We start from the raw sequence: 24,676 nt of genomic DNA, 5'->3' as shown, positions 1-24,676 counted from the left end.
GAATAGATGGGAAGGGGGGAGATTAAATTCTGATGCAAGGTCTGTAAAGCTGCGAAAAATACCTTCTTTGTAAAAATCCTTGAAACATGACAGCCCTTTATTATCCCATGACAAAAAGGCGGGATCCGTGAGTGCTGGTTGAAACAAGTGGTTCCTCATTAAAGGAGCAAGTGTAGATGCTGAGTTAAGTTTGAAATGCCTCCTAAACTGGCGCCAAATTTTTAAGACGGAGCGAACTACTGGGTTGTTCGTAAAGCCAGAGGGGTTGGATGTAATGGGAGAAGTGAGAAGAGCAATTAGTGAGGATTGAGAGCATGATTGTGCTTCCAACTTGCACCATGGGAAGTTCAGGGATCCAAACCAAAATGAAATTTTGTGGATATGGGCCGCCCAATAATACAGCAGGAAGTTTGGAAGTGACAAACCACCGTTGAATTTGCATCTATGAAGAGTGGATTTGCGGATTCTGGGTGATTTACCACACCATAGGAAGCCAGAAATAACTTGATCCAACGTTTTAAAGAAATGTTTCGGCAGAAACAGTGGAAGACTATTGAACAAAAATAAGAATTTAGGTAAAACATTCATTTTAATTGCATTGATTCTACCTATAAGTGAAAGAGGTAAACTATTCCATCTTCGGAGGTCCAATTTAATTTTAGCAATTAAAGGCAAAAAGTTGGCAGCAAAAAGAGAGCTTAATGACCTGGTTATACTGACGCCCAGGTACTTAAAACCAGAGCAGCTCAACTTGAACGGAATGTCGGAGTGTAAAAGCTTTTATGCAGCCGCGTTGATAGGGTAGCATTCACTTTTAGCAATATTTACTCTGTAACCAGAAAAAGATCCAAACCTTTGAAAAGTAGCTAAAATTGACGAGATGGAAAGACTAGGGTTTGAGACGTACAGCAATAAATCGTCAGCATAAAGAGATAGTTTGAATTCTGTGCCTAATCGGGAAATTCCGGTGAAAGTGTTAGAGGACCTTAAAAAGATTGAGAGAGGCTCTATAGCCAAAGCAAACAACAAAGGGGATAACGGGCATCCCTGTCTAGTGCCGCGGAAAAGTCTGAAAAAACTGGATTGAATACCATTGGAGGAGACACTAGCATGAGGGGAAACATAAAAGAGACGTATACAAGAAATGAATGCATCACCCAGTCCAAATCTCTTTAAAACTGCAAATAAGTAATCCCATTCAACTCTGTCGAACGCTTTCTCAGCGTCGACCGAGATCACAACCTCAGGTATTTCAGTGGAGGATTTAGAGTAAATAATGTTCAGGAGTGTACGGACATTAAAGAAGAGTTGCCTCCCCTTAACAAATCCAGTTTGCTCATGTGAGACTATAGTTGGTACTATACTTTCCAGACGACAGGCCAAAGCCTTAGCAAGGATCTTAGCGTCTACATTTATTAAAGAGAGAGGTCTGTATGAGCTACAAATATTGGGATCTTTATCCTTTTTTAAGAGGAGACAAATAGAGGCTTGTGTTAAAGTATGAGGGAGACTGCCCTTTTGTAGTGACTCTTTGTATACCGCGTGGAGAATTGGGGATAGCTTGTCTTGGAACTTTTTAAAAAATTCAACAGGGAATCCATCCGGTCTGGGAGCTTTGCTACTTTGCATGCTTTTCATGGCCGCAACAATCTCCTCTATGGTTAAAGGCAAGTCAAGTTCCTTAGCAACATTTGGGTTTATCACAGGGAAGTTGAGGCTATCAAGGAACTGATTCATTTCAGTAGGATTAGCTGGAAATTCAGATTCAAATAACACAGAGTAAAAAGACTGAAAAACCGAATTAATAGTAGTAGGATCCTGATGTAGAGTGCCTGACAAGTCCATAATCTGTGGGATCATGTGCGAAGCTGCCCGACGACGAAGCTGGTGAGCGAGAAGTCGGCTAGCCTTATCACCATGTTCAAAATAAGTAGAGCGTGACCGTAAGAGAAGTCGCTCTGCATCATTGGTGGTAAGAAGATCAAATTCAGTCTGTAAGTCAACCCGTTGTTTAAGTAAACCTGGAGAGGGGGAAATAGCAATTTGTTGATCCAGATTAGTAATATCAGTACTAAGTTCTAACAATTTCGCTTTGCGCACCTTATTCAAGTGGGCAGAATATGAGATAATTTGACCTCGTAAAAACGCTTTTAATGATTCCCAAAGTAAAGAATATGAAATTGGATTACTCTCATTTTGATTTAGTACAATGAAATCATCAATTTGAGCTGCGATAAATGTGTTGAACCTTTCATCTGAAAGAAGTAGAGGGTTGAATCTCCAAGGTGTGACATACCGATGTTGAAAAGCAAACTTAATATCTAATGAAAGAGGGGCATGATCAGAAATAACAATAGGGTGATAATCAACAGATAGAACATTTGGAATTAAATTAGAGTCGACAAAAAAATAATCAATACGAGAGAAAGACTGATGCAAGTGGGAAAAGAAAGAAAATTTCTTGGATTGGGGATTATAAAATCTCCACGGATCAACGCATCCATTCTTTGACATGAAATCTGAGAGTGATCTAGACATTAATGTAGGGACCAAACTGCGTGGGGCAGACCTATCTAATTTGGGATCGATGACACAATTCATATCCCCGCCTACAATAAGGAGATTATTATCTAAAGAAGGAAGAGATTCAAAAAGCTTATTCAAAAAGTTTGGGTCATCAAAGTTGGGGGCATATATATTCACTAATAGAATTGGGACATGGAATAATTTACCAATAACAATTAAGTATCTACCATTTTTATCCGAAATAATTTTAGAAGCTGAAAACTGAATTGATTTACTAACTAAAATAGCAACCCCCCTGGCTTTAGAGTTAAAATTTGAATGAAATACATCAGAAGCCCAGGGACATTTTAGTCTGACCTGATCTCTGATGCGCATATGGGTTTCCTGTAAAAACACTAGGTCAGCTTTAAGATGTTTCAAATGGGCAAAAATCCTTGATCTCTTAAGTGGGCTCCCCATACCTTTGATGTTCCAGCTCAAAAATCTCACAGAAGACCCCGTTTGTGGGATGTTCACATTGTTATCTTTAGTAGACATGTTTCAAGACGATTGTAAATGTAGAGACAGGAAAATTGAGTATGGTGTACCGACCCCCACCACCACAAAAAAAAAAAAAAAAAAAAAAAAAGAAGGAACCCTAACAAATAGAACAACAACTTCCCCCCCACACCACCCCCGCAGCACTTACAACGACCCCATCCCCAAACGATGGGGAACCCAGTGCAGACCCCAAAAGGAGTCAGATCCCTAAAATGGATGCTCACGGTTTTTAGCAACGTAAAAGCAGAAAAGCTGCAAACCAAGCTCCCGCAAGCTCAACAACATTCGTCATTATGGCACATCCAGTTGAGACCAAAATATAACAAATTACAAAATGTTAATTACAAAAAGAGAACATAGGCTCTGTAAGGCAAAGAGAATAATAATAATAATAGCCAGTAAATGTGACACGTAGCTGCTTAATCAAAGCCGTGTACCTTTGCAAAGCTCTCTTATACTTTGAGGGACTTGATGAAGACGCTGGCCTCATCTGGTGAATTAAACTCCCTCTCCATACCATTGTGTGTGACCCGGAGTCGCGCTGGGTAGAGCAGACCGAAACGGATCCCGGGGATCTCGCGCAGCTGACGGCGTACATCATTAAAAGCAGCACGGGCTCGGGCGGTCCTCGACGTGTGGTCAGGGAAAACAGAGATGCGCGTGCCTCCAACCGTGATCCACTGCTGGGTCCTAGCTCGACGTAAAATGTCCACACAGTCCGAATGATAGTGCATACGAACAACTATAGGACGAGGTCGCTCACCAGGTTTCGGCCTCGGTTGGAGAGTACGATGGGCACGGTCGACCAAGGGCTCTTTCTCCAGCTGAAAAGCCTCCTTAAGCAAAGTGGAAATGGCTGTAGATGTAGTGGAAAAATCCTCTGAGATGCCTATCAGTCGCAAATTGTTGCGACGAGATCTGGCCTCCAGGTCGTCACATTTATTGTCCAATTTTTTCAAATCCGTGGACATCTGCTGCACCTTAGCCTGTAGAGTAGTGATATCGTCAGCGCACGTAGAGCATGATGTCTCCAACTCGCCCACGGTGTCCTTCAGGGCGCGCACATCCAGCTGAACAGTTGTAATATTGCTAGTCAATTCCGACTTCACTGCTAGGAGTTCAGCCTTTATACTCGACAAATTTTCAGTGAGAGCTGCTTGGAGTTCAGTCTTGAAGATAAGTGCCATTTCAACCCGAAGAGCCGATAGCAGCTCAGACTTAAAGGCCGAGGAAGGAGAAATGTCAGCGAGTTCATCCGAGTGGGTAGGAGAGTCACCACGAGGCGAGGATGTAGCATGAGAAGCAGGCCTCTGATGCTGTGTGGACGGTTTGACTTTTGGAGGCATTTTAATTAAGAGAAAAAAGCCAAGACTTGAGACGAGTGAACAAAAAACACACCGAGAGGGAGTTAAAAGCTAGCAAAAATGTGCCTAAAATAACAATTATATCTAATAGTTGCGGGAGCTCCACCGGAAGCTATAAGGGGTATTTTCAGTTGTTTTACACTATTTTGTTTAGTGCATATTTCCACATGTGTTATTCATAGTTTTGATGCCTTCAGTGTGAATCTACAATGTCAATAGTCATGAAAATAAAGGAAACCCATTGAATTAAAAGGTGTGTCCAAACTTTTGGTCTGTACTGTATATATTCTTGCAAATAATCTGATAGCTAGAGGGTGCAGTTCCATCACCCTGCTCCTTACCATGGGCCCAGTGTCTTAACAACAGATGTAAAGGTACTGAGAATCCATTCAGAGATATTAGACCAAGGGCAGTCAGAGCACAAGCAGGCTTCCTGAAGCACAGATAAAATAATAATAATATAATTTTTTAAATTAAAAAAACTCAAGAGGGCATTTGGGGCATCAAGGATAAAGGGGCAGAGGCACGAACACATAAAATTTTCAGCAACTCTGTCAGGATTTGGGCATTTAAAAGCCTCCATCCAATGCATATTTATTTTTATTTATTTAAGTTTATTTGGTAGGGACAGACACACGTCGACATAGACAAACTGAACTAAACAGCAGTCCCATATTTGCATCGTAGTGCAATAGCAACAGCTAATTCGCAGCACTTGTCCCTATATGGGCTTTTCTTTTTTAAATTTTTTAAACTCTCATACACAAAACGTTGATAACTCCAACATTACACACCAACACACCAAAATTATAATAATAGAAAGTAGCAATAAAAACAGGATTCACTAACAAATAGTGAATTTATTTAGAATAATTCTCTATCCTTGGGTTACTCTGGGTCCTGCAGGCAATGTACACAAACAAAAGTTTATATTGTTTCACAGATTGACATGGCAAATACAAAACCTGTATAATAAGTTAATATAAACTGTATGTTTAAACACACAGTTTAAACATACAGTCTAAACATACAGTACAGTCTAAACATGTTTGTTGCTTTGCCTGCATAATTTCTGGTTTGTCTAATAATCTAATAAGGTGAAGTGCAAACGGCAATCATGTAATAGTAAATTTAAGGGTCAAGCTTAAGTTGCAGAAATGATTGAAGCAGCTAGCCAACCCTAACCCTACCCAAAAAGGATATATATACACATGTGTACATTGGTAAGGAAAGAAGTTTTTTTTTTCCTTCGATGCATTAGCCTTTTGGGGACCTAAACAAGGTTTCAGTTATACTGCAGATATTAGGATATAGAAGGTTTAGATCAGAAATGTCATGGTAAAGATTAAAATTGTTAGCTAAAAGTACAATATGATGGATAAGATTATCATTTATTTTGATAGAACAGTGTATCATGTACTGTCTCAAACTGTAGTGAAAATGTATTATTATTTGTACAAAGTTTGGAAAACCAAACCTTTCCTTCCATTTCAATATTATGTGGCTCTTAGCGTTGGTCCATCATGTAAAATTCCACTTAAATAGATTCAAATTTGTGGGTGTAATTTGACAAACTGAATTCATAGGTTAGGGCTAGATATGCAAGGAACCATATTCTCACTTTTTAGCATTTTATATCCAATACATTGATCTCTAAGCATATATTTTAGTTTTTTATTAGATATAATTCAGAGCAAATTAAAAGTAACATTTTAAAAGTACGGATTGACAAGTAACAATAGTAAACACACATATTATTGCTTATTTTTCAGTTTTTGTTCAGTCATTATTAATCAAATGTATAGGGTACTCAAAAAAAGAAAATGAAGGTGAAATGTATTAGTTGGGCCACATGGTGGCAACATATGGTTGGCCTCAGTTATCATCATCAAAGACGTCAGCTACAGTCCTGTGGGTACAGAGAGAAGAGTTTATAAGCTACAGGTTGGAAATACTTCAACAGAACTGGCCAGAGTGTACAGTGATCGTAAAAAGAAAATACATCCCCTTTAAATTCTTAGGTTTTTGTGCCAGTTTAGGTTTTGGATTGCACCTAATATTTCCATGGATTTCCAATTTAAAATAACAAATGGAAAAAAAACATGTCAAAATGTACATTTTGAACACATGAGGTTTTATTTGAATAATACTTCAACCTAATAAACATCAGATCATGTTTCACATGAGAACCCAGAATTGGTGAAAGGGAGTACTTTCTTTCTGGTGTGACTGTCAATAAGACCTACTTGTAGATTGATCCAGTTACTTCATCAACTAGTCCTCCTGGGGTAAAAAGGGACAAAGAAAAGTAACAACAAAGGCAAAAACGTCTGGTTATAAAGAACAGTATTGTCTTTGCAATGTTGACCTGCTGTCTTACTTAAGCAAAATATGTTCATGTATAATTATGTTGTTTCAAGAGTTTTGAGAACTGAAATGCGCTATATAAATAAGATGTATTACTATTTACATAATCTGAATGTCATATTAATTTAGAACGTTTCATGATTTTTTCCCCAGTGGAATGATTATAATACTACAAATTTTAATTCATTTTATAGAAAGGAGCTATGTTCAACTTGCTTGAAATTTTTGTGGGTTTCTTATAATCCAAATAGGCACATTTATAAACAAACACCCCCACTAATATTTGATGAAATGGTTATTAGCAAATTGCAAACAAACATCTAGCTTCTGCCATAACCTTGGCTTGGTAGTTGACCACTCCTAAACTTTTCATGTAAAATATGGGCTTTTAAGCATAGTCCATAGATTTTTAACATGACTTAGATAAGAGCAATTCCAGAATTTTCAATTTAACCTGCTTTATCCATTCCAAAACCAGTGTAAATGTGTATTTTGTTATGATCCACCCAAATCACAAACTTGAGGTCAGGTTTAAGAATTATATCCATTAATGTAAGTTATTATATGTTCATATATTTGATTAAATTTTCTCTTATTGGACACACAGAAGAGGTGCATTTTAACATTGCAAACAAGCATTTATGCACACTTACATTTACTCACACGCCCATAACTTAAAGAGAGCCAAGTTACAAACCCTTCAGCTATAACTTGAAAGCTGAAACTGATCAAGTTAATGTTTAACTTCATCAACTTTATATTAAAAAAGCGAAAGGGACTCTTATACGTTCACTGGCCAAAGGGTTGAAAAAGGGGGAAGAAAATTCAAGCTACTTCTTCAAACGTGAAAAGCAAAGAAACAAAAAATTATATCACTAAGCAAATTCAAATGACACAATTATTGATGACCCCAAAATGATTGCAAACATATGTGAAACTTTTTACAAATCATTGTATGAGTCTAGACCAGGGGTGGGCAACTCCAGGCCTCGAGGGCCGGTCTCCTGCAACTTTTAGATGCATCTCTACTTCAACACACCTGAGTCAAATAATGAGGTCATTAGCAGGACTCTGGAGAACTTGACCGCACTCAGGAGGTGATTCAGCTATTGGATTCAAGTGTGTTGAACCAAGGAGACATCTAAGAGTTGCAGGACACCGGCCCTCGAGGACCAGGATTGCCCACCCCTGGTCTAGACATTCTCCTGAAACAATTGGTGACCAAAACAAAGTATTATGTGACTCTCCAATCCCACATGACGAAATTAAAGAAGCTATTAAGATTCTTAAATCAAATAAATTCACTGGTACAGATGGACTTACATCACAGGGTTTCCTGCCAGTGTATTATAAGCCTGGCGGCCCACCAAGCTTATAATACACCGCCAGGTTAAGCTTTGCTTGTTTTTGGTTTCAGAAAAATAATAAAAAATAAAAATAAAAACTTTTTTATTATTATTTAAAACCATATTGCAAGTGTCTCTGTTGCTCTGAGTGTTTTGTTGGTGTAAGAGCGGAAATACTTCTTATGGAGTTGTTTTTTACTGAGGAAATCTGGCGCCATAAAAGGTCAATTTGACTTTGCCTCCCAACTTTCCTTTAGGGCCGCTAGGTTCCCTCCTAAGTGGAACAGATTTTTCTTGTAATTATTTCTATGTGATTATATTAACAATAACACACAAATTCATTATAAAGTTGTGATTTTATTTTACAATAATATACACCGTGTTCCAAATTATTATGCAAATTGGATTTAAGTGTCATAAAGATAAAATTTTTGTTGTGCTATTAAATTTATAGATTGTATTGTGTGTCAGGGTTCTTCGAATCACTATAATTAATTTCAGAGAGCTGGGTTGATTAGTTTGTCTGGTGAGCTCAATTAAAGGAAATCTTCTTAAGAAGGATGTTCCACATTATTAAGCAGGCCACAGGTTTTAAGCAATATGGGAAAGAGAAAGGATCTCTCTGCTGACCAAAATCATCAGACAGTGTAGTGCCGTATGACAAGGTATGAAAACATTAGATAGTTAACGAAAACGGAAGCGTTATCGTACTATGAAGAAATTTGTGGCTGATTCAGAACAAAGATGGGTTTGTACAGATAAAGGCAGAATGAGGAAGGTTTCTATTAGACAAATTCATCGGATTAAGTGAGCAGCTCTTAAAATGCCCTTACAAAGCAACAAACAGTTATTTGAAGCTGCTGATGCCTCTGGAACCTCAAGGTGGAGGAACCAGAGGCATGCGGTGCATGAACCTACTATTCGGCCACCCCTAACCAGAACTCACAAGCAGAAACGGTCGCAGTGGGCCCAGCCGAACATGAAGATTAATTTTCAAACAGACTTGTTCACTGATGACTGCTGTGCAACCCTGGATGGTCCAGATGGACTTAGTAGTGGATTGGTGGTGGATGGCCACCACGTCCCAACACAGCTGTGACATCAGCAAGGAGGTGGTAGAGTCATGTTTTGGCCCGAAATCATGGGGAGAGAGCTGGTCAGCCCTTTCAAAGTCCCTCAAGGTTTAAAAAAGACCTCAGCAAAGTATATGGACTTTCTGACTGATCACTTTCTTTCATAGTTCAAAAAGAATAGCTGTACCTTCCGTATCAAAATCATCTTCATGCATGACAATGCACTATCTCATGCTGCAAGGAATACCACTGTGTCATTGGCTGCTATAGGCATGAAAGGGAGAAACTCATGGTGTGGTCACCATCTTCCTCTGACCTCAACCCTATTGAGAACATTTGGAGTATCCGCAAGCAGAAGATCAGAGGGTGGAATGTAGTTCATATCAAAACAGCAGCTCTGGGAAGGTATTCTGACATCCTACAAAGAAATTCAAGCAGAAACTATCCACAAACTCACAAGTTCATTGGATGCAAGAATTGTGCAGGTGATATCCAAGAAGGGGTCCTATGTTAACAGGTAACCCTAGACCCCACAAAAGACCACCTGGAGGGGAGGGAAAAAAAAGGTTGGGGTGCACCGATTGCAGTTTTCTGGCCAATTACCTATCTTTAAAAAGTCTTAGCTGCAAATTTTGGCCAATACCAATTTTTTTGTCTGAAATGTCACTAAATGTAGCAAGAAAGTCACTGAGTTGGTAACAGTGGGGTCTCTATTAACTGCAAACGTGCAGACATGACCTGGTGGGCCGGTCTGTCAATCAAACCTCTTACTGCAGAGCAGAAGAGGACAGTGGCTAATTTTTAAACCTTTGCTGAGGATAGGATCAGTGAATAAGATTGGCTTCACATTTAAATATTGGCTGATCACCCATTCAAATTAAAAAAACATAAAACTGTAACGGACTCAATGTTCTGTTTTGGTATTTCTGCGTACTTTGTGTAGGAATTTTTTTAGTGTGTTTTTTTATGCTAATTCCTAATACACTTGAACTTAATCGTTGCTCTTTCAACTCCAGGAGCTGATGGTTGCCATGGCAACGAGTCTATGTCCAGAGAAAATTCAAAGTTTACATATTCAATCATCGGCACTTTTCGCATCTTTAATTTAAGCCACATATTAAAGAAATTGGATTAGCAATATGGGGACTATAACTATTATTTGTAGCAGATTACTGCTCATCCAACATTGGAACAGAAAGTGGTTTTGTGGACATGACTAAGGGTGTCCGCCGTCCACAGGTGCACATCAATGGCTGTTGGGGCTAATAGACGATGTCCAATCCAGTAACATATTATTATATACAGTATATACAGTAATATGTATTTTTCTATATATATATTATATATACTATATATTATTTAATTTCCGATTGGGTTTAATGAAGTATTTTTGAATTTAAAATTGAATTGAATATATCAATGGTTACTCTACAACCCAACTTCCCCAACTACCCCCAAAAAAGTCCCACTGAAATTTTTGACGAGCAGAGACACAGATGTGACTTGCAGTGGCTGTTTCTGATATGGGTGACATGGGCAACTGCCCAGGGTGGCATATTGTGAGGGTGGGGGACATGAGCTGAATTTTGTAACTGTTTTCAACTGGAGGCAAGCATTTAGCAAATATACAGACTCATTCCATAAATTAGAATATGACTATAATGTTCAATAGTTTAGTAATTTCAGCACCAAGTGAAAGACATTATACAGATTAATTAGATGATGATGTTTCAGCATCTTTACATCTCTTAGTATGCTTAATACCTTCTAAAATGTTTTTATTTTCAGTAACTACTATTAATCTTACAAGCCTCTTACAAGATTTTAGGTTGTATGTGACTGCATGGCATTCACATTTAAATTTTGGCCTTGTTCTTAGACTTAAACTTTTTTATTGTTATTGCACAGACACATAAATGAAATTGGCAATGAAATGTCATTACCTGGCTACCAGAGCACACACAAAAACATAAGTGTGCCTATAATTACATAATATATGAATAATAATATATTGCTAAATATATAACTATTAAACATATGACTGAGTGCCTTTTCAAGCAGTCTCAGACAGTCTTAGTGATGAGATTGCAATCCCATCAATAGACAACTATTTCTGAGTCTGGCTGTTCTACAGCGGATGCTACGGAATTTTCTGCCAGTCGCCAACCAGATGAACAGACCATGGAGAGGATGGGTGGAATCAGAGAGGATCTGGTTTGCTCTGGCTAAACAGCGACTGTGTGCAATGTTTTGGATAGGGAGGAGTGGAGTTCCAATGATCCTCTCTGCTGTCTTCACCACTTTTCGCAGAGACTTCCAGTCTGAGCCCTTGCAGCTCCCAGACCAGATGGAGACACTGCTGGTCAGCAGGCTCTCAATGATTCCTTTGTAGAAGGTGGAGAGGATGGGAGGGGGAAGGGAAGCCCTTCTTATCCATCGCAGATAGTGCAGGTGCTGCTGACTTTTTCACCAGGGAAGTGATATGCGGTGTAAAGCCAAGGTTGTCAGTAATGTGCACCCACAGAAACCTAGTGCTGCTGACGATCGCTACTGCTCTGTTATTGATGAGGAGTGGTGTGTGGTTGGGTCGAGACCTCCTGAAGTCGACAATTATCTCTCTTGTCTTGTCGACATTCAGTTGTTTATTCTACGCCAGTCCGCGAGATGTTGTACCTCTTTTCTGTAATCCACTTCATTGTTGTCTTGAATGAGGCCCACAATTGTTGGGTCGTCTGCATATTTCATGATGTGATCGGTGTTAAACCTGGGATGACAGTTGTGGGTCAACAGGGTAAACAGCAAGGGGCTCAAGACACAGCCCTGGGGGGAGCCAGTGTTCAAATAAATGACATTGGAGGTTTTATTACCTTCTGGTTTTATTACCCAGAACTCAGTACAGACTGAGTTCTGTTGGTGAGGAAGTCCAGCAGCCAATTGCACGGTGGAGTGTTGAACCCAGGGGGACCAGTTTGCATACCAGATCCTGGGGGATGATCATATTAAATCCTGAGCTGAAGTCCAAAATCAACATCTGTATGTGGATGTTACTTTTCTCCAGGTGTATCAGGCTCAGATGAAGAGCAGTGGAGATGGGATCTTCAGTCGAGCAGTTAGATTTGTATGCAAACTGGGATGGATCAAATGATGGAGGCAGCATAGAGTTTATGTGATCCTAAATCACCCTCTCAAAGCACTTGATGACATTAGATGTTAATGCAACAGGGTGGAAGTCATTAAGACACATGATGGTTGGTTTCTTGGGCACTGGAATAATAATAGCTGACTTAAAATACGAGGGAACAATGGTTTGGTACAGTGACGTATTGAAGATGTCCATGAGCACATGGCCTGGTCTGCACACTCTCTGATCAGGACCTGTGGACCAACATTCATCTTGGCAGGGTGAAGATATGATTTTATAATCAGTCAGACTGGATGCCCTGGGCCAATTGTCAGGTGTTTTTTTAATTTTTAAAATTTTTTTCCGCCTGTCGATCTCCCGCTCCCTTCTTCCCTCATTCGTGAACAAGATCCCAAGATACTTGAACTCCTCCACTTGGGGCAGGACACCCCCCGACCCGGAGACGGCATTCTACCCTTTTCCGGCTCAACACCATGGCCTCGGATTTGGAGGCACTGATCCTCTTCCCGGCCACTTCACACTTGGCTGCGAACCGCTCCAACGAGAGCTGCAGATCACGACCTGATGAAGCCAAAAGGATCACATCGTCCGCAAAAAGCAGAGATAAGATCCGAAGGCCACCAAAACGGATCCCCTCAACACCTTGGCTGCGCCTAGAAATTCTGCCCATAAAAGTAATGAACAGAATCGGTGACAAAGGGCAGCCCTGGCGGAGTACAACTCTCACCAGAAACGAGCCCGACTTACTGCCGGCAATGCGGACCAGACTCTGACACCGGCCATACAGGGACCTGACAGCCCGTATCAAAGGGTCCGGTACCCCATACTCCCGGAGAACCCCCCACAGGGCTCCCCGAGGGACACTGCCGAACGCCTTCTCCAAGTCCACAAAACACATGTAGACTGGTTGGGCGAACTTCCATGCACCCTCCAGGACCCTGCCGAGGATGTAGAGCTGGTCCAGTGCTCTTCCTGAATCCGAGGTTCGACTATCCGATGGACCCTCCTCTCCAGGACCCCTGAATAGATCTTGCCAGGGAGGCTTAAGAGTGTGACCCCTCTATAATTGGAGGATACCCTCCGGTCCCCTTTTTGAACAGGGGACCACCCCAGTCTGCCAATCCAGGGGAACTGCCCCAGATGTCCATGCGATATTGCAGAGTCGCGTCCAACACAACCTTACAAAATCCAGAGCCTTAAGGAACTCCGGGCGGATCTCATCCACCCCCAGGGCCCTGCACCACGGAGATTTTTAACCACCTCGGCGACCTCGTCCCCAGAGATTGGAGAGCCCAACCCAGAGTCCCCAGGCTCAGCTTCCTATTGAGGTGTTCCGGGAAGGCAGCTTGGTGGGATTGAGGAGGTCTTCAAAGTACTCTGCCCACTGCCCCACAACGTCCCGAGTAGAGGTCAGCAGCACACCATCCCCACTATAAACAGTGTTGGTGCCGTACTGCTTCCCCCCCTGAGACGCCGGATAGTGGACCAGAATCGCCTCGAAGCCATACGGAAGTCTTTCTCCATGGCCTCTCCAAACTCCTCCCACGCCCGAGTTTTTGCCTCAGCAACCACCCGAGCCGCATGCCACTTTGCCCGCCTGTATCCATCAGCTGCTTCCGGAGTCCCACAGGCCAAAAAGGCCCGATAGGACTCCTTCTTCAGCCTGACGGCATCCCTCACCGAAGGTGTCCACCAACGGGTTTGAGGGTTGCCGCAGTGGCAGGAACCAACAACCTTGCAGCCACAGCTCCGATCGGCCGCCACGACAATGGAGGATTGGCGCAGCGTCTGCCGTCAAGCGGGCGCTGTACCGGTCCGTCGTGGTGAAGAGAGAGCCGAGCCAAAAGCGAAGCTCTTGATTTACCGGTCGATCTACATTCCCACCCTCACCTATGGTCATGAGCTTTGGGTCATGACTGAAAGAAGGAGATCGCGATACAAGCGGCCGAAATGGGTTTTCTCCATAAGGTGTCTGGGCTCTCCCTTAGAGATAGGGTGAGAAGCTCAGTCATCCGGGAAGGACTCAGAGTAGAGCCGCTGCTCCTTCACATCGAGAGGAGCCAGTTGAGGTGGCTCGGGCATCTGGTCAGGATGCCTCCTGGACGCCTCCCTGGTGAGGTGTTCCGGGCAAGTCCCACCGGGAGGAGGCCCCGGGGAAGACCCAGCACATGCTGGAGAGACTATGTCTCTCAGCTGACCTGGGTACGCCTTGGGATTCCCCCGGAAGAGCTGGAAGAAGTGACCAGGGAGAGGGAAGTCTGGGCCTCCCTTCTGAAGCTGCTACCCCCGAGACCCGACCCCGGATAAGCGGAAGAAGATGGATGGATGGATGGATGGATGGATGGATGGATGGATGGATGGATGGATGGATGGATGGATGGAAATTTTTTTTAATTTCCTTGATTTAACCAGGTAAACGTCGTTGAGATGTAGATCTCATTTTCAAGGGGCAGATGTCTGCAACACACAACAACCTGGTTACACAAAAATAAAACTAACTAATTCAAATTAATACATGTTGCTGGCATCATGAAAGAAATCTTGGATCTTTTGACTGTAGGGATGTTTTGCTGCCTTGATGACTCGGTTTAGATTGTATACCAGATCCTGATGTAAGTGCGGCAATGTCACCAGATTTGAAAGCAGCTGGTCTAGACTGTTTCCTTAGTCTACAACAGTGGTTCTTAACCTTGTTTGAGGTACCGAACCCACCAGTTTCATATGCACATTCATGGAACCCTTCTTTAGTGATAAATCAAATATGATTTTTTTTCCAAATTCAAGACATAGGTAGCAAGCAAGCATTGTGTTCTTGTATTCCCCAACTCCATGCAGCTTCAAGAAGTGTTCCTTCAGTTTTGCTGAAGGAACACTGCCGCAGGAACATTGCAAATCATGCACATAGGACGCTGACTCCCATCACGTTCCGTGACACGTGAATCCATGTTGTACATATTCGTCCAACCACTTTCTTTGTTTGCTCGACTTTGCTGATTGGCCAATTAATGTAACGTGGTCATCTGCAGCAAGTGATGGCCAAGCGGGGCGTGTCATCACGAATTTACATAATGAGTCGGGTGTGTTTTGACCTCCATGGCGGGGGCTCCGTTGAACCTCTGAGACCGACTCACGGAACCCCTAGGGTTCGATAGAACCCCAGTTAAGAACCACTGGTCTAGAATATACCTCCTTAGTCATCCAAGGTTTCTGGTTGGCTCGTGTGACTATTGACTTTGTTGTGGTAGACTTCTCCATACATCACTGGATGTAGCTGGTCCGTGTATTTTCAGGCAGTTCGTTTTATCGTTTGAAATGAAAAATGGAAAAACAAAAATAGACTTATTTTTGGCTAATTAAACCAAAATTGATTTTTTTTTTATAATCTCATAACATTGGTGCATTATTACAAACTTTTCCTGCTTGGTATATATGGGAAATAACTACATTTTTATTGTATCTTTTGGATAATTATACTTTTCTCCATGCGTGTTCGTGACATAACGTTTTATAATCTGTAAATGTGCGGCAAAAATTGGTGATAGAGGGCCACACTGGGTTAAATGTTTTCTGTCCGACCTGAGTTTCAAACCAGCTCCAGGTCACTTCTTTGTTCAATCAATGATTGATTTATTTTTAGATTTTCTTGCTTTGAACGTTGAGACAAGGACTGAGACACAGACTGACCAGGTCAATGATGCATAAGAGCTAACATAATTCAATAAGGCAACATAACACGGTCAACAGAAATCATGTCTGCCCCGCGCACCCAACTTCCTGATACACACGAAGTCAGCGTGCCAGTCACCTGTCATTCATAACTGGTGACGGTCACGCCCACCTCGACACACCCACCACCTAAGTGTCAAAGTCGCGTTCTCACCTGTCACATACATAATTACTTATTTAATTCATATGGCTCTTACAACTGGTATGCTAATTCTATTCATAAAGGAAAAACTTAAAACACTGTAGGGATGGAATGATTGGCAGAATGTTCTTGTTGTGGTTTGAGCATCTTGAATTGTAGTTTATAAACTAGAGCAGATTAAAGACTCTCAAGGTTGTAAAAAATTGGGTGGACTAGCCCTTTAATGATTTACTGAATCGGAAGCTACATTCAGAAGCCAACTTTAGCTTTGAATACAAAACAAAGTTAGAATGTAAGCTCTGTGAAGGTGAATGAATGAATGAATTATACTTGTATTAATTGCCGCTTTGGACGAGTGTACAAAGTGTGCAGGGCATAGAGAACTTCCGGGTCTGACCACTTGTCAAAAATGAAATAATGAAAAATAGAAATTCAGCACTAGTTATCTGTTTTTTTCCATTTTCGTTTTGTGCACTAAATGGGAAATCGGATAACGAGCAGAGACGAGCCGTTATCTGATTTCCAATTTTAGTTTGATAAACGAAAAACGAAAAAAACAGTTTTTCGTTTTTGTTTTTTTCAGTTTTCATTTCAAATGAAAAAACAAACTGCCTGAAAATACACGGACCTAGTTTGACACAGATGCTGCATACTCCTCCATGTCTGTGTATTGGTTGTAGTAGTGGCCGCTCTGAACATGCCCTAGTCTGTGCACCAAAACAGTCCGGCAGTGCAGACATCGCTCCCTCAGGCCATACTCTCACCTTCTTCACCACAGGCTTTTGTCTGGTGAGAAGGGGTTGGTATGCTGGGATGAGCATAACCAAATGATGATTTAAAGAGCTGAGATGGGTACGGGGGATTGCCCTGAAGGCCTTCTTAATATTTTCTGTAGTTTGTTTTCCCCTCTGGTCAGAAAATCCACATGTTGATGGAAATTAGAAAGAACAGTCTTCATGTTAGCCTGGTTAAAGTCTCCAGCAACAATAAAAATACCTTCCCGGTATATTTATTGTCTGTCACTGCTATCATGGTAAAGAGTAATCAGTGCTTGCTTGGTGTTAGCACTGGGCGGGATGTAGACAGCAGAAATGATAACGGTGGTGAATTCCTGGGATAGGTAGAAAGGTCTACATCTCACAATCATAAACTCAAATCCCTCGCTTTTCGCGGCGGTTACGTTCCAAAAATAACCCGTGATAGGCGAAATCCGCGAAGTAGGAACCTTTATTTTTTTTACAATTATTATACAATGAAATATTCCATAATACATTGAAACCAAAGAACAAAACCTCTTTACAGGCCCAAACTTTTGTTTAACAAATAAAAAGTACTGTATAAACTTTTTTTTTTTTTTTTTTTTTACAAATAACTACTGTACTTTAAAATAATAATTTTAATACGAACTGAAAGTGGATTCCAGTGCCCGAATTGCGGAGATCAGCGCCGCCCCACCGCGACCTGAGTTATTGGATTAGAACGGGAGAAAATAAAAAATTATTATGAAAAAAAACAAAACAAAGTACAGTAGGACAAATAGTGACTCACGTGTATTTCACTGATCTTCTGACTGAGCCGCTGTGCATCCTGACTCCGCTCTGTAGCGGTTTTTTTTTCTTCTAAAGCCCGCGGTGCAGGTGTGTTTTTTCGAGAGAAGATCATAGTTATCGGTAGTTGTTGTCGCTCTTTTTTCTTCAGGGCAAAAAGATTCTTATAAACTGACATGCCACCATCGATTATGTTAAATTTGGCAAGCTGTTTTACGTTTGTGTAGGCCTACATATTAAACCGTAACGTTGTTGACACACAGGTAGAGAAGAAGCGGAGAGACTGTTTAGCCAATCAGAATGCAGAACACAATGCACGATGCAAATCTGTGAAGCAGCGAGACCGTGAAAGGTGAACCGCGAAATAGCAAGGGTTCACTGTACTCCGATGTTGTTTTGTTACTCATTCTGCTGCAAGTTGGCTCAATTTTGACGCGCAAGACGTAACCAGTAAAATCCGGTTTAGGATTTTCATAATAAAAGATCCGGAAGTAGTTCATTATTTCTTGCGCTGCCCGGTACCAATTGGTCCGCGGCCCGGTGGTTGGGGACCACTGCTCTAGGGGACATGGGGAATTTTTTTCTTTTGCGTTACCTCGCAATACTTTTGCGTTACCTCGCAATATTGTACTGGTCAGTTATGCAGCATAATTGAATACTGTAAACCTTTCTTACGGTGGGCGCCGTACTTTCTGCTTTAATATAAGGTTATGTGAGGTTTTTCCATGAATGTTAGTATCTTTTTGTGAAATATCTGAAGTTTTATATCTTTCTTTATATCTTTCCACAAACCTACGATATAAACAGAAACCTTCCTGTCAAGAAAATCCGAGCTCATCCCACTTCCCCATGCTGGAGATTTTAGTTTAACAGTAATAATAAATAAAGTTATCTTTAAAATGAATCACTCAAGTGACATCTAGGCCCAACCGTAGACTTAAGTGTCAATAAAATAAATCTGGTTGTGTGTGTTGTTTTTGTCTCCAGCAAACTTTGCTTTAATTCTACTTTTTTCTATCTAATCATAAGAAATCATAGTCAGTCAGAGAGTCATGAAACAGGAAAAGCAGGTTTCCTGGAAAAAGAGGAAGTAAGTTTCCAGCCTGCAGATTTATAAAAATAGCTGAGACTACTCCTTATTTTAAAGCATGAAAGTTTTAAAGAATGAAATCTAAACATTTTGAGTAATTTGATAAGATTCAAAGTAAAATACTTATATTAATATTGGTTTACTTGTAATAATACTTACAGTTACATTTGTGAGAACACTTACAAGAAAAACAAGTAACTGTAACTTTGGTATCAAATAATTAGAATCATGGATTATTCTTGGTTTCTTTTCAGAAAAACATCTGTAATAACTCACATTAAGATTATAATAAGTATAATTAATAAGTTATGGTTATAAAATCATAAATGAATGCTAAATCAGAGAAGCTAAAGAAAATAAATGTGATATAAATGTGATTTTGACATTGAACTTGAAATGGTGTAAAAAGGTGTAACTGCAATTAAACATCACTGATATGTTGGAGGTAGATGGTAGGTGAAAGGTGAAAGATTAAGGGAAAAAGGGGAACTAACAGGAGAGCAGAGATGACCAACGCCTTATTTAGAAACAGATTGAACAACGTAAACGTTTCAGAGAAAATGTCGTGCAGGCAATGGACACAGGAGGTTGAGCAACCCTGAGACATTAGCACAGACATCAGGACATAATGTCGGGACATATGAGGTTGAGCAACCCTGAGACATTAGCACAGACATCAGGAAATGTCTGTAAGACAGTGATGGATATGAGATCATCTGTCTAAGCAGACAGCAAACGCACCAAATGGGTGGATAAACCCTATAAAAGGTGGGTGCAAAAGAGGAACCTTTAGTTGGATCCTCCGGGCAGCTTCGAGCCAAGATCGAGATGGACAAAGAACTCTGCAGCTGAAGAAGAGCCGGGGCCACAGAGCCGAAGACTGTCCTGCTCATGGGGACCAACCCGTCAGGCCCGCAACCTGTGGCTTCAAATCGCACTTCTTTCATCAGCTGGGTTCAGACCCCAAAGACAAAGATGAAGATAAAGACAAAGACCAAGGCAAAGACAAAGAACAAAGGCAAAGAAGAAGAACTGGTGCCTTCCTTCCTGCAAGTCCTGTGTGACCTCACCATCCATGCGGAGAAGAAGCTCATCAGACCTACAGAGATTCCTGCCTTCGCCGATCAACTTCCTCCTCCTGCTGCAGCACCTTCTTCATCATCAGGCCAGGTCTGGGGTTCGAAACGCCAAACTCCGTCCCTCTCTCTCAAAGGTTCCCTTTTTTAGTTCTCAGTGTCAGCAGTAGGGAAAGATAGACTAGATGATTGATTTTACTTATTTGATTATTTCTGCTACTGAATTAAGCTGTACTGACCCTTGCAAAAAGGCCTTACTAATAAAATATTTAGCATAAAGAAAATCTAAAAGATGTTGTGGACATTCAGTTAATGAGTCACCTTAAAGTTCTTTGATGGTTGTAAAATAGCTATGATGTTTGATTCTGGAGAGGAAGAAGTGGAAAATGTTTTTAGGTTGCTGGTAGCCCAAATGTAAAACATCATCCTTGGGACTCGCCCGAGTCACTAAAACCTACCTGGTTCAATAACAAATGCAAGTTGTAAAATAGAGAACGAGCGACCGTTAACAGGTGTGCTCTGTGAAACTAGTTGGCTGTAGGCTGCTCAGTCTGGCTAATTCACAGGGGGAAGAAGGGTGGGACACCTGGATGTAGGCCGTCAGAAACCAGGCGAATCGGTTCTCGAAACCAGCTTAAACAGAGTTTACTTCAGTTCTGGACAGGGTAAATCCCAGCAGATTTAGGAAACTCAATTAACCCGTTAGAAGGAGAGCTGGTAGCACATCTCCCCTCTCAGAAGAGGAAGTAGAGAGTGAGAGAGTAGAGAAAGAAGGGGGAGGGGGGTGTTGCGCAACAACAGTAGGAAAGAAATAAAAATGGTTTAAAGAGCTGCTTTCAGTGCCGCTCCATCTTAGCCTTAACAGACATAAACATGCAGTAAAAAATAAATCGATTTTCAATCAGTGTTTTGCACCAAACAGTTTTTACTATTAACAAGTTTTTATTATTAAAAACACGACAAACTAATGATGGTAAAGGGCCGCACTGGGTTAACTCGGGGAATCTCATCTGTCCGTGTATCAATCAACTCCAAACCTCTTCTTTGTTCTGTCACAATTATCGATTTATTCCATTTTAATGATCATGCTCCCAGTGTTGTATAGTAACGAAGTAAAAATACTTCACTACTTTACTTAAGTATATTTTGGAGTACTTCATACTTTCCTCGAGTATAAAAATTTTTGATGACTTTCACTTTTACTTCACTACATTTCCGAACTTAATTGCGTACTTTTACTCCGATACATTTTCAATGTGTGGTTTAGTTACTCGTTACAAAAAAGCGAGAGAGAGAAACAAAGTGTTTTGACCCCACCTACTGATTAGCAAGTAGCAAATAGGCTACCGAACAAAGTCGGTAGCCTACTTGCCTGGGCTTGTTCATCACCACCAATAGGATACACCTGTTTCGCTTCTCCCATTAAACACAAAGCAAGTCTCTCAGTCAGCGGCGGCCACATGGAGGAGGAGACGGAGACTGCAACTACGTCGGACACGGCTTCAGGGGAACCACCAGCTGGTGATGAGAGCCCCTGGCCTTATTTAAATACAATATACACTTTCGTGGGTGTTAAAGATTTGTCATACCGCATGAAGTGTAAGTTATGCCTTCCCAAAGATGTGGAAATTCTTTCTTACAAAAACTCCCCGTCCAACTTGAAGAAACACATCGAGGTAACTTCTTATGAAATGGTTATAATCCTCCTGTTTCAGTAACTATAGCTTGGTCACTAGGCACTACTGTATTGTGAAATCTTGAGCATAACGTTACTTGTATAAATGAACTTTGTTTGGCATTGTTTCAGTTCCACACGTGGTGTATTTAGCTTAGGCTTAATGTTGACTGTAGCAAGCTACCTAGACTCCTCTGTTCAAGAGGGGACAGAAGCCATAGCGATAGCAATTTAGACTAAATTTAACGAATATAGGAAAGGCATGCAAGTTCAAAACCACAAACCATTAACATGTGCTACTCCTTAAAACTGGAACAAACTTTGTGTGTGCTTCTGCTGTCTTAACAAAGCCAAGGTTAGCCGACCTTGCAGTCGCCACAATAGCTACGTTTACATGGTGGCCAATGTTCAATACCAACCAGTTTACTTAAATAACATTGTACTAGATTAAGTGTGTTTTGTTTGCATTTATGTTGCAACCTAAGGAAATTAGTGTTTGTAACTGATGTGTGGGTCAATTTGTGTCCAATTTTTTTTTTTTTTGTCTTTCAGAGAAAGCATCCGCACCATGTTCAGAAATACATTGAACTGACCACAGCAAAGCGCAAAAGGGCCAGTGGACCACCCACCCCCGCCAGCAAGCAGACCACATTGACTCACACCTTGGCCATGACTCCTCAGAAGAGTGTTGAGAAGGCCATTGTCAAATATATTGTACATGGGCTGCGGCCCTTCTCGGTAGTCGAGCAGGAGCCATTCAGAGAATTCATCAAGGACCTTGTCCCTAATGCCAAGATGCTGTCACGGGTGACGCTCGCATCCAAGATCGAAGATGGCTTTAACAAAATGAAGGCTGTGCTGATTGAAGCAATGAAGGGGGTCGACTACGTAGCTACTACTACTGATTGCTGGTCAGTGAGAAGGCGAGGGTTCATTGGCGTTACGGCACACTGGATCGACCCGGATAATCTTGAGAGATGTTCAGCAGCCTTGGCATGCCGACAGCTGAGAGGATCCCACACTTTTGATCTCTTGGCCAATGCGTTGAATGACATCCACGCAGAATTTGAAATCAGAGGCAAGATTGTGAGGACAACCACTGACAATGGTGCAAACTTTGTGAAGGCTTTTCGAGTGTTTGGGGAGGACGAAAACAACAGTGAAGAGGGAGTTGAAGCTGAAGCGCAGTCTGAAGATGAAGGAGATACTGGGGTGCCTGAGGAAGATGTGGAGTACATTGACACTGCAGCTCTGCTGCATGAAGATGATGGGTTTGAATTCCAGCTGCCAAGACACCAACGCTGTGCTTGTCATATTCTAAACCTCATTGCCAGTGAAGACTCCACAAATGCAAACTCCAGTGATGCGTACAAGAAGCTGCACCATGCAACGTTTGCTAAGTGTTATGGCCTGTGGAACAAATGTGGAAGATCCACACTTGCTGCAGAGATGGTTGAGGATGTCTGTTCTCTTCAACTTTTAAGGCCAAATAAAACAAGGTGGAACTCGTTGTTCATGGCCGTGGAACGTCTACTCAGGATTTGTAAAGAGAAGGGAGAGGGAACCTTAAGAGCTATTGCCACCGACCTGAAGGTCCCAATGTAAGTAGGCCTAAGGTTTTTTTCTTAAGTAAAAATAGAACAGCTGCACATAAACAAATGACAATGTGAATAACAGTGTCTATTATAAACACAAATCACTGGAAATCTATCAGAAATGTCAATTTTCTACTCAGTTTTATAATCCTGGGTTCCATCTAACAAAAATCCGGATGTGTCTTCTTTTTTTGTCAACACAGGTTCAACCCAGCCGAACTCGCATTTCTCACGGAGTATGCTGCTGTAATGAGCCCTGTCGCCCAGGCAACCAACATACTGCAAGCAGAAACCAACACACAAATGGGTTGGCTACTTCCGACAATTCACCTGCTGCAGATTAAGCTCGACAAAGTCAAGTTGCAGCTGAAGTACTGCAGGCCTCTTGTTGATTCAGTCTGGAATTCAGAACCGATTCTTGCACATGTTCAAGGATGCCGAGCTGGTTGCAGCTGCAATTCTTCTTCCCAAATTCCGAACAACATGGACGAAGGACGATGCCACCATTAAAATGGGTAAGCTTATACATTAATGAGTACACGAATCTGCTTCAGTAGTGATGGTACATGTCGACATGCATGTTGACTGCATTCATGCGGCTCAAAACCATGTCAGTCCCACTACCATGCGTTACTGTGAGCATGGGACACTTTTCTTTTTACTAACTTCACCAACGCATACTTGACGCATCTAAAACAAATTTGTTTATCTTGGTGTTATCAGACCACATGACATGCTTCCAGCAATCCATAGTCTTTCTGTCTCTGAGACCATGATAAACACATTTGCTTTAGATGGTGTCAAGCATGTGATGGTGACCAAATGAGAAATGCAAAGAAGTGTCTCATGCTTAGTCAAGAATGATGGTGGGACTGACTTGGTTTGGGATTGCATGAATGCCGTCAACACATTGGGAAGCATTCATGCATCAATAGATTTGCTTGTTAGTTGGTACACGAAATAATTAATGTAGGCAAGAAAAAAAATCAAATGCTTTATGTCACTACTTTAGACTATGGCCACTACATGGCAGAAAGCTGCATTGTTTAAGTGCTATAACTCTTCTATATTTCTGTATTTCAGGAATTGATTACATCAAGCAGCATCTCGAGGATCCCTCCATGCAGCCTGGTGATGCAACCAGGTCGAGTTCTTCGGATGAAGATGACTTCTTCTCGTCTCTGCAAGCATCAAAGACCCAAGATGGCGCCAAACAATTTGATGCCTACCTGTCCTGCTCAGCTGACCACATGGATTTGCTTAGGTCCTTTCCTTCTGTCTGCAAGCTGTCTGTCAAGCTCAACACGCCCCTCCCAGCATCTGCAGCATGTGAACGGCTGTTCAGCATAGCAGGTCTTGTGTTCAGCCCACGAAGAGTACGGCTAAATTCTAGGCACTTTGAAAGCCAGCTGCTTTTGAAGATGAACAGAAGGTTTTACAGTTTCAAGTGATAATGGGGTTTTGTGC

The 24,676-nt window shown here is 41.5% G+C and overlaps 2 protein-coding genes across 3 annotated transcripts in view; one reads left to right on the top strand and one right to left on the bottom strand.

Moving 5' to 3' along the window:
* Positions 1 to 5,275: 5,275 nt before the first annotated feature.
* LOC116735724 (transcription initiation factor TFIID subunit 11) overlaps positions 5,276 to 24,676 on the bottom strand; it is a 35,004-nt gene continuing 15,603 nt past the window's right edge. Inside the window, 2 exon segments of the mRNA XM_032587782.1 lie at positions 5,276 to 6,339; positions 6,677 to 6,713. Of these exon segments, the coding sequence (XP_032443673.1) occupies positions 6,306 to 6,339; positions 6,677 to 6,713 (71 nt within the window). The 3' untranslated portion in view covers positions 5,276 to 6,305.
* On the top strand, positions 21,849 to 24,347 carry LOC116735723 (uncharacterized). Of its 2 annotated transcripts, XM_032587780.1 has the most exons (3): positions 21,850 to 23,215; positions 23,413 to 23,724; positions 24,293 to 24,347. In XM_032587780.1, exons 1-2 carry the CDS (start codon positions 22,284 to 22,286, stop codon positions 23,717 to 23,719), a joined length of 1,239 nt encoding a protein of 412 aa, XP_032443671.1. In that variant the 5' UTR covers positions 21,850 to 22,283; the 3' UTR covers positions 23,720 to 23,724; positions 24,293 to 24,347. The 2 variants fall into 2 exon arrangements, with proteins under 2 accessions (XP_032443672.1, XP_032443671.1); XM_032587781.1 differs by lacking the exon at positions 24,293 to 24,347 and having other exon boundaries at positions 21,849 to 23,215; positions 23,413 to 24,284.

This window comes from Xiphophorus hellerii, chromosome 16 (assembly GCF_003331165.1).
Source record: "Xiphophorus hellerii strain 12219 chromosome 16, Xiphophorus_hellerii-4.1, whole genome shotgun sequence".
Taxonomy (NCBI): domain Eukaryota; kingdom Metazoa; phylum Chordata; class Actinopteri; order Cyprinodontiformes; family Poeciliidae; genus Xiphophorus; species Xiphophorus hellerii.
The sequence above is the reverse complement of the archived record's forward strand: the minus strand, read 5'-3'. Positions and strand labels throughout refer to the sequence as shown.

Coding starts and splice junctions, on each gene's coding strand:
- LOC116735723 (XM_032587780.1), top strand. CDS start 22,284: ATGACTCCTCAGAAGAGTGTTGAGAAGGCCATTGTCAAATATATTGTA. Junction 23,216..23,412: donor ACCGACCTGAAGGTCCCAAT/GTAAGTAGGCCT, acceptor TTGTCAACACAG/GTTCAACCCAGCCGAACTCG.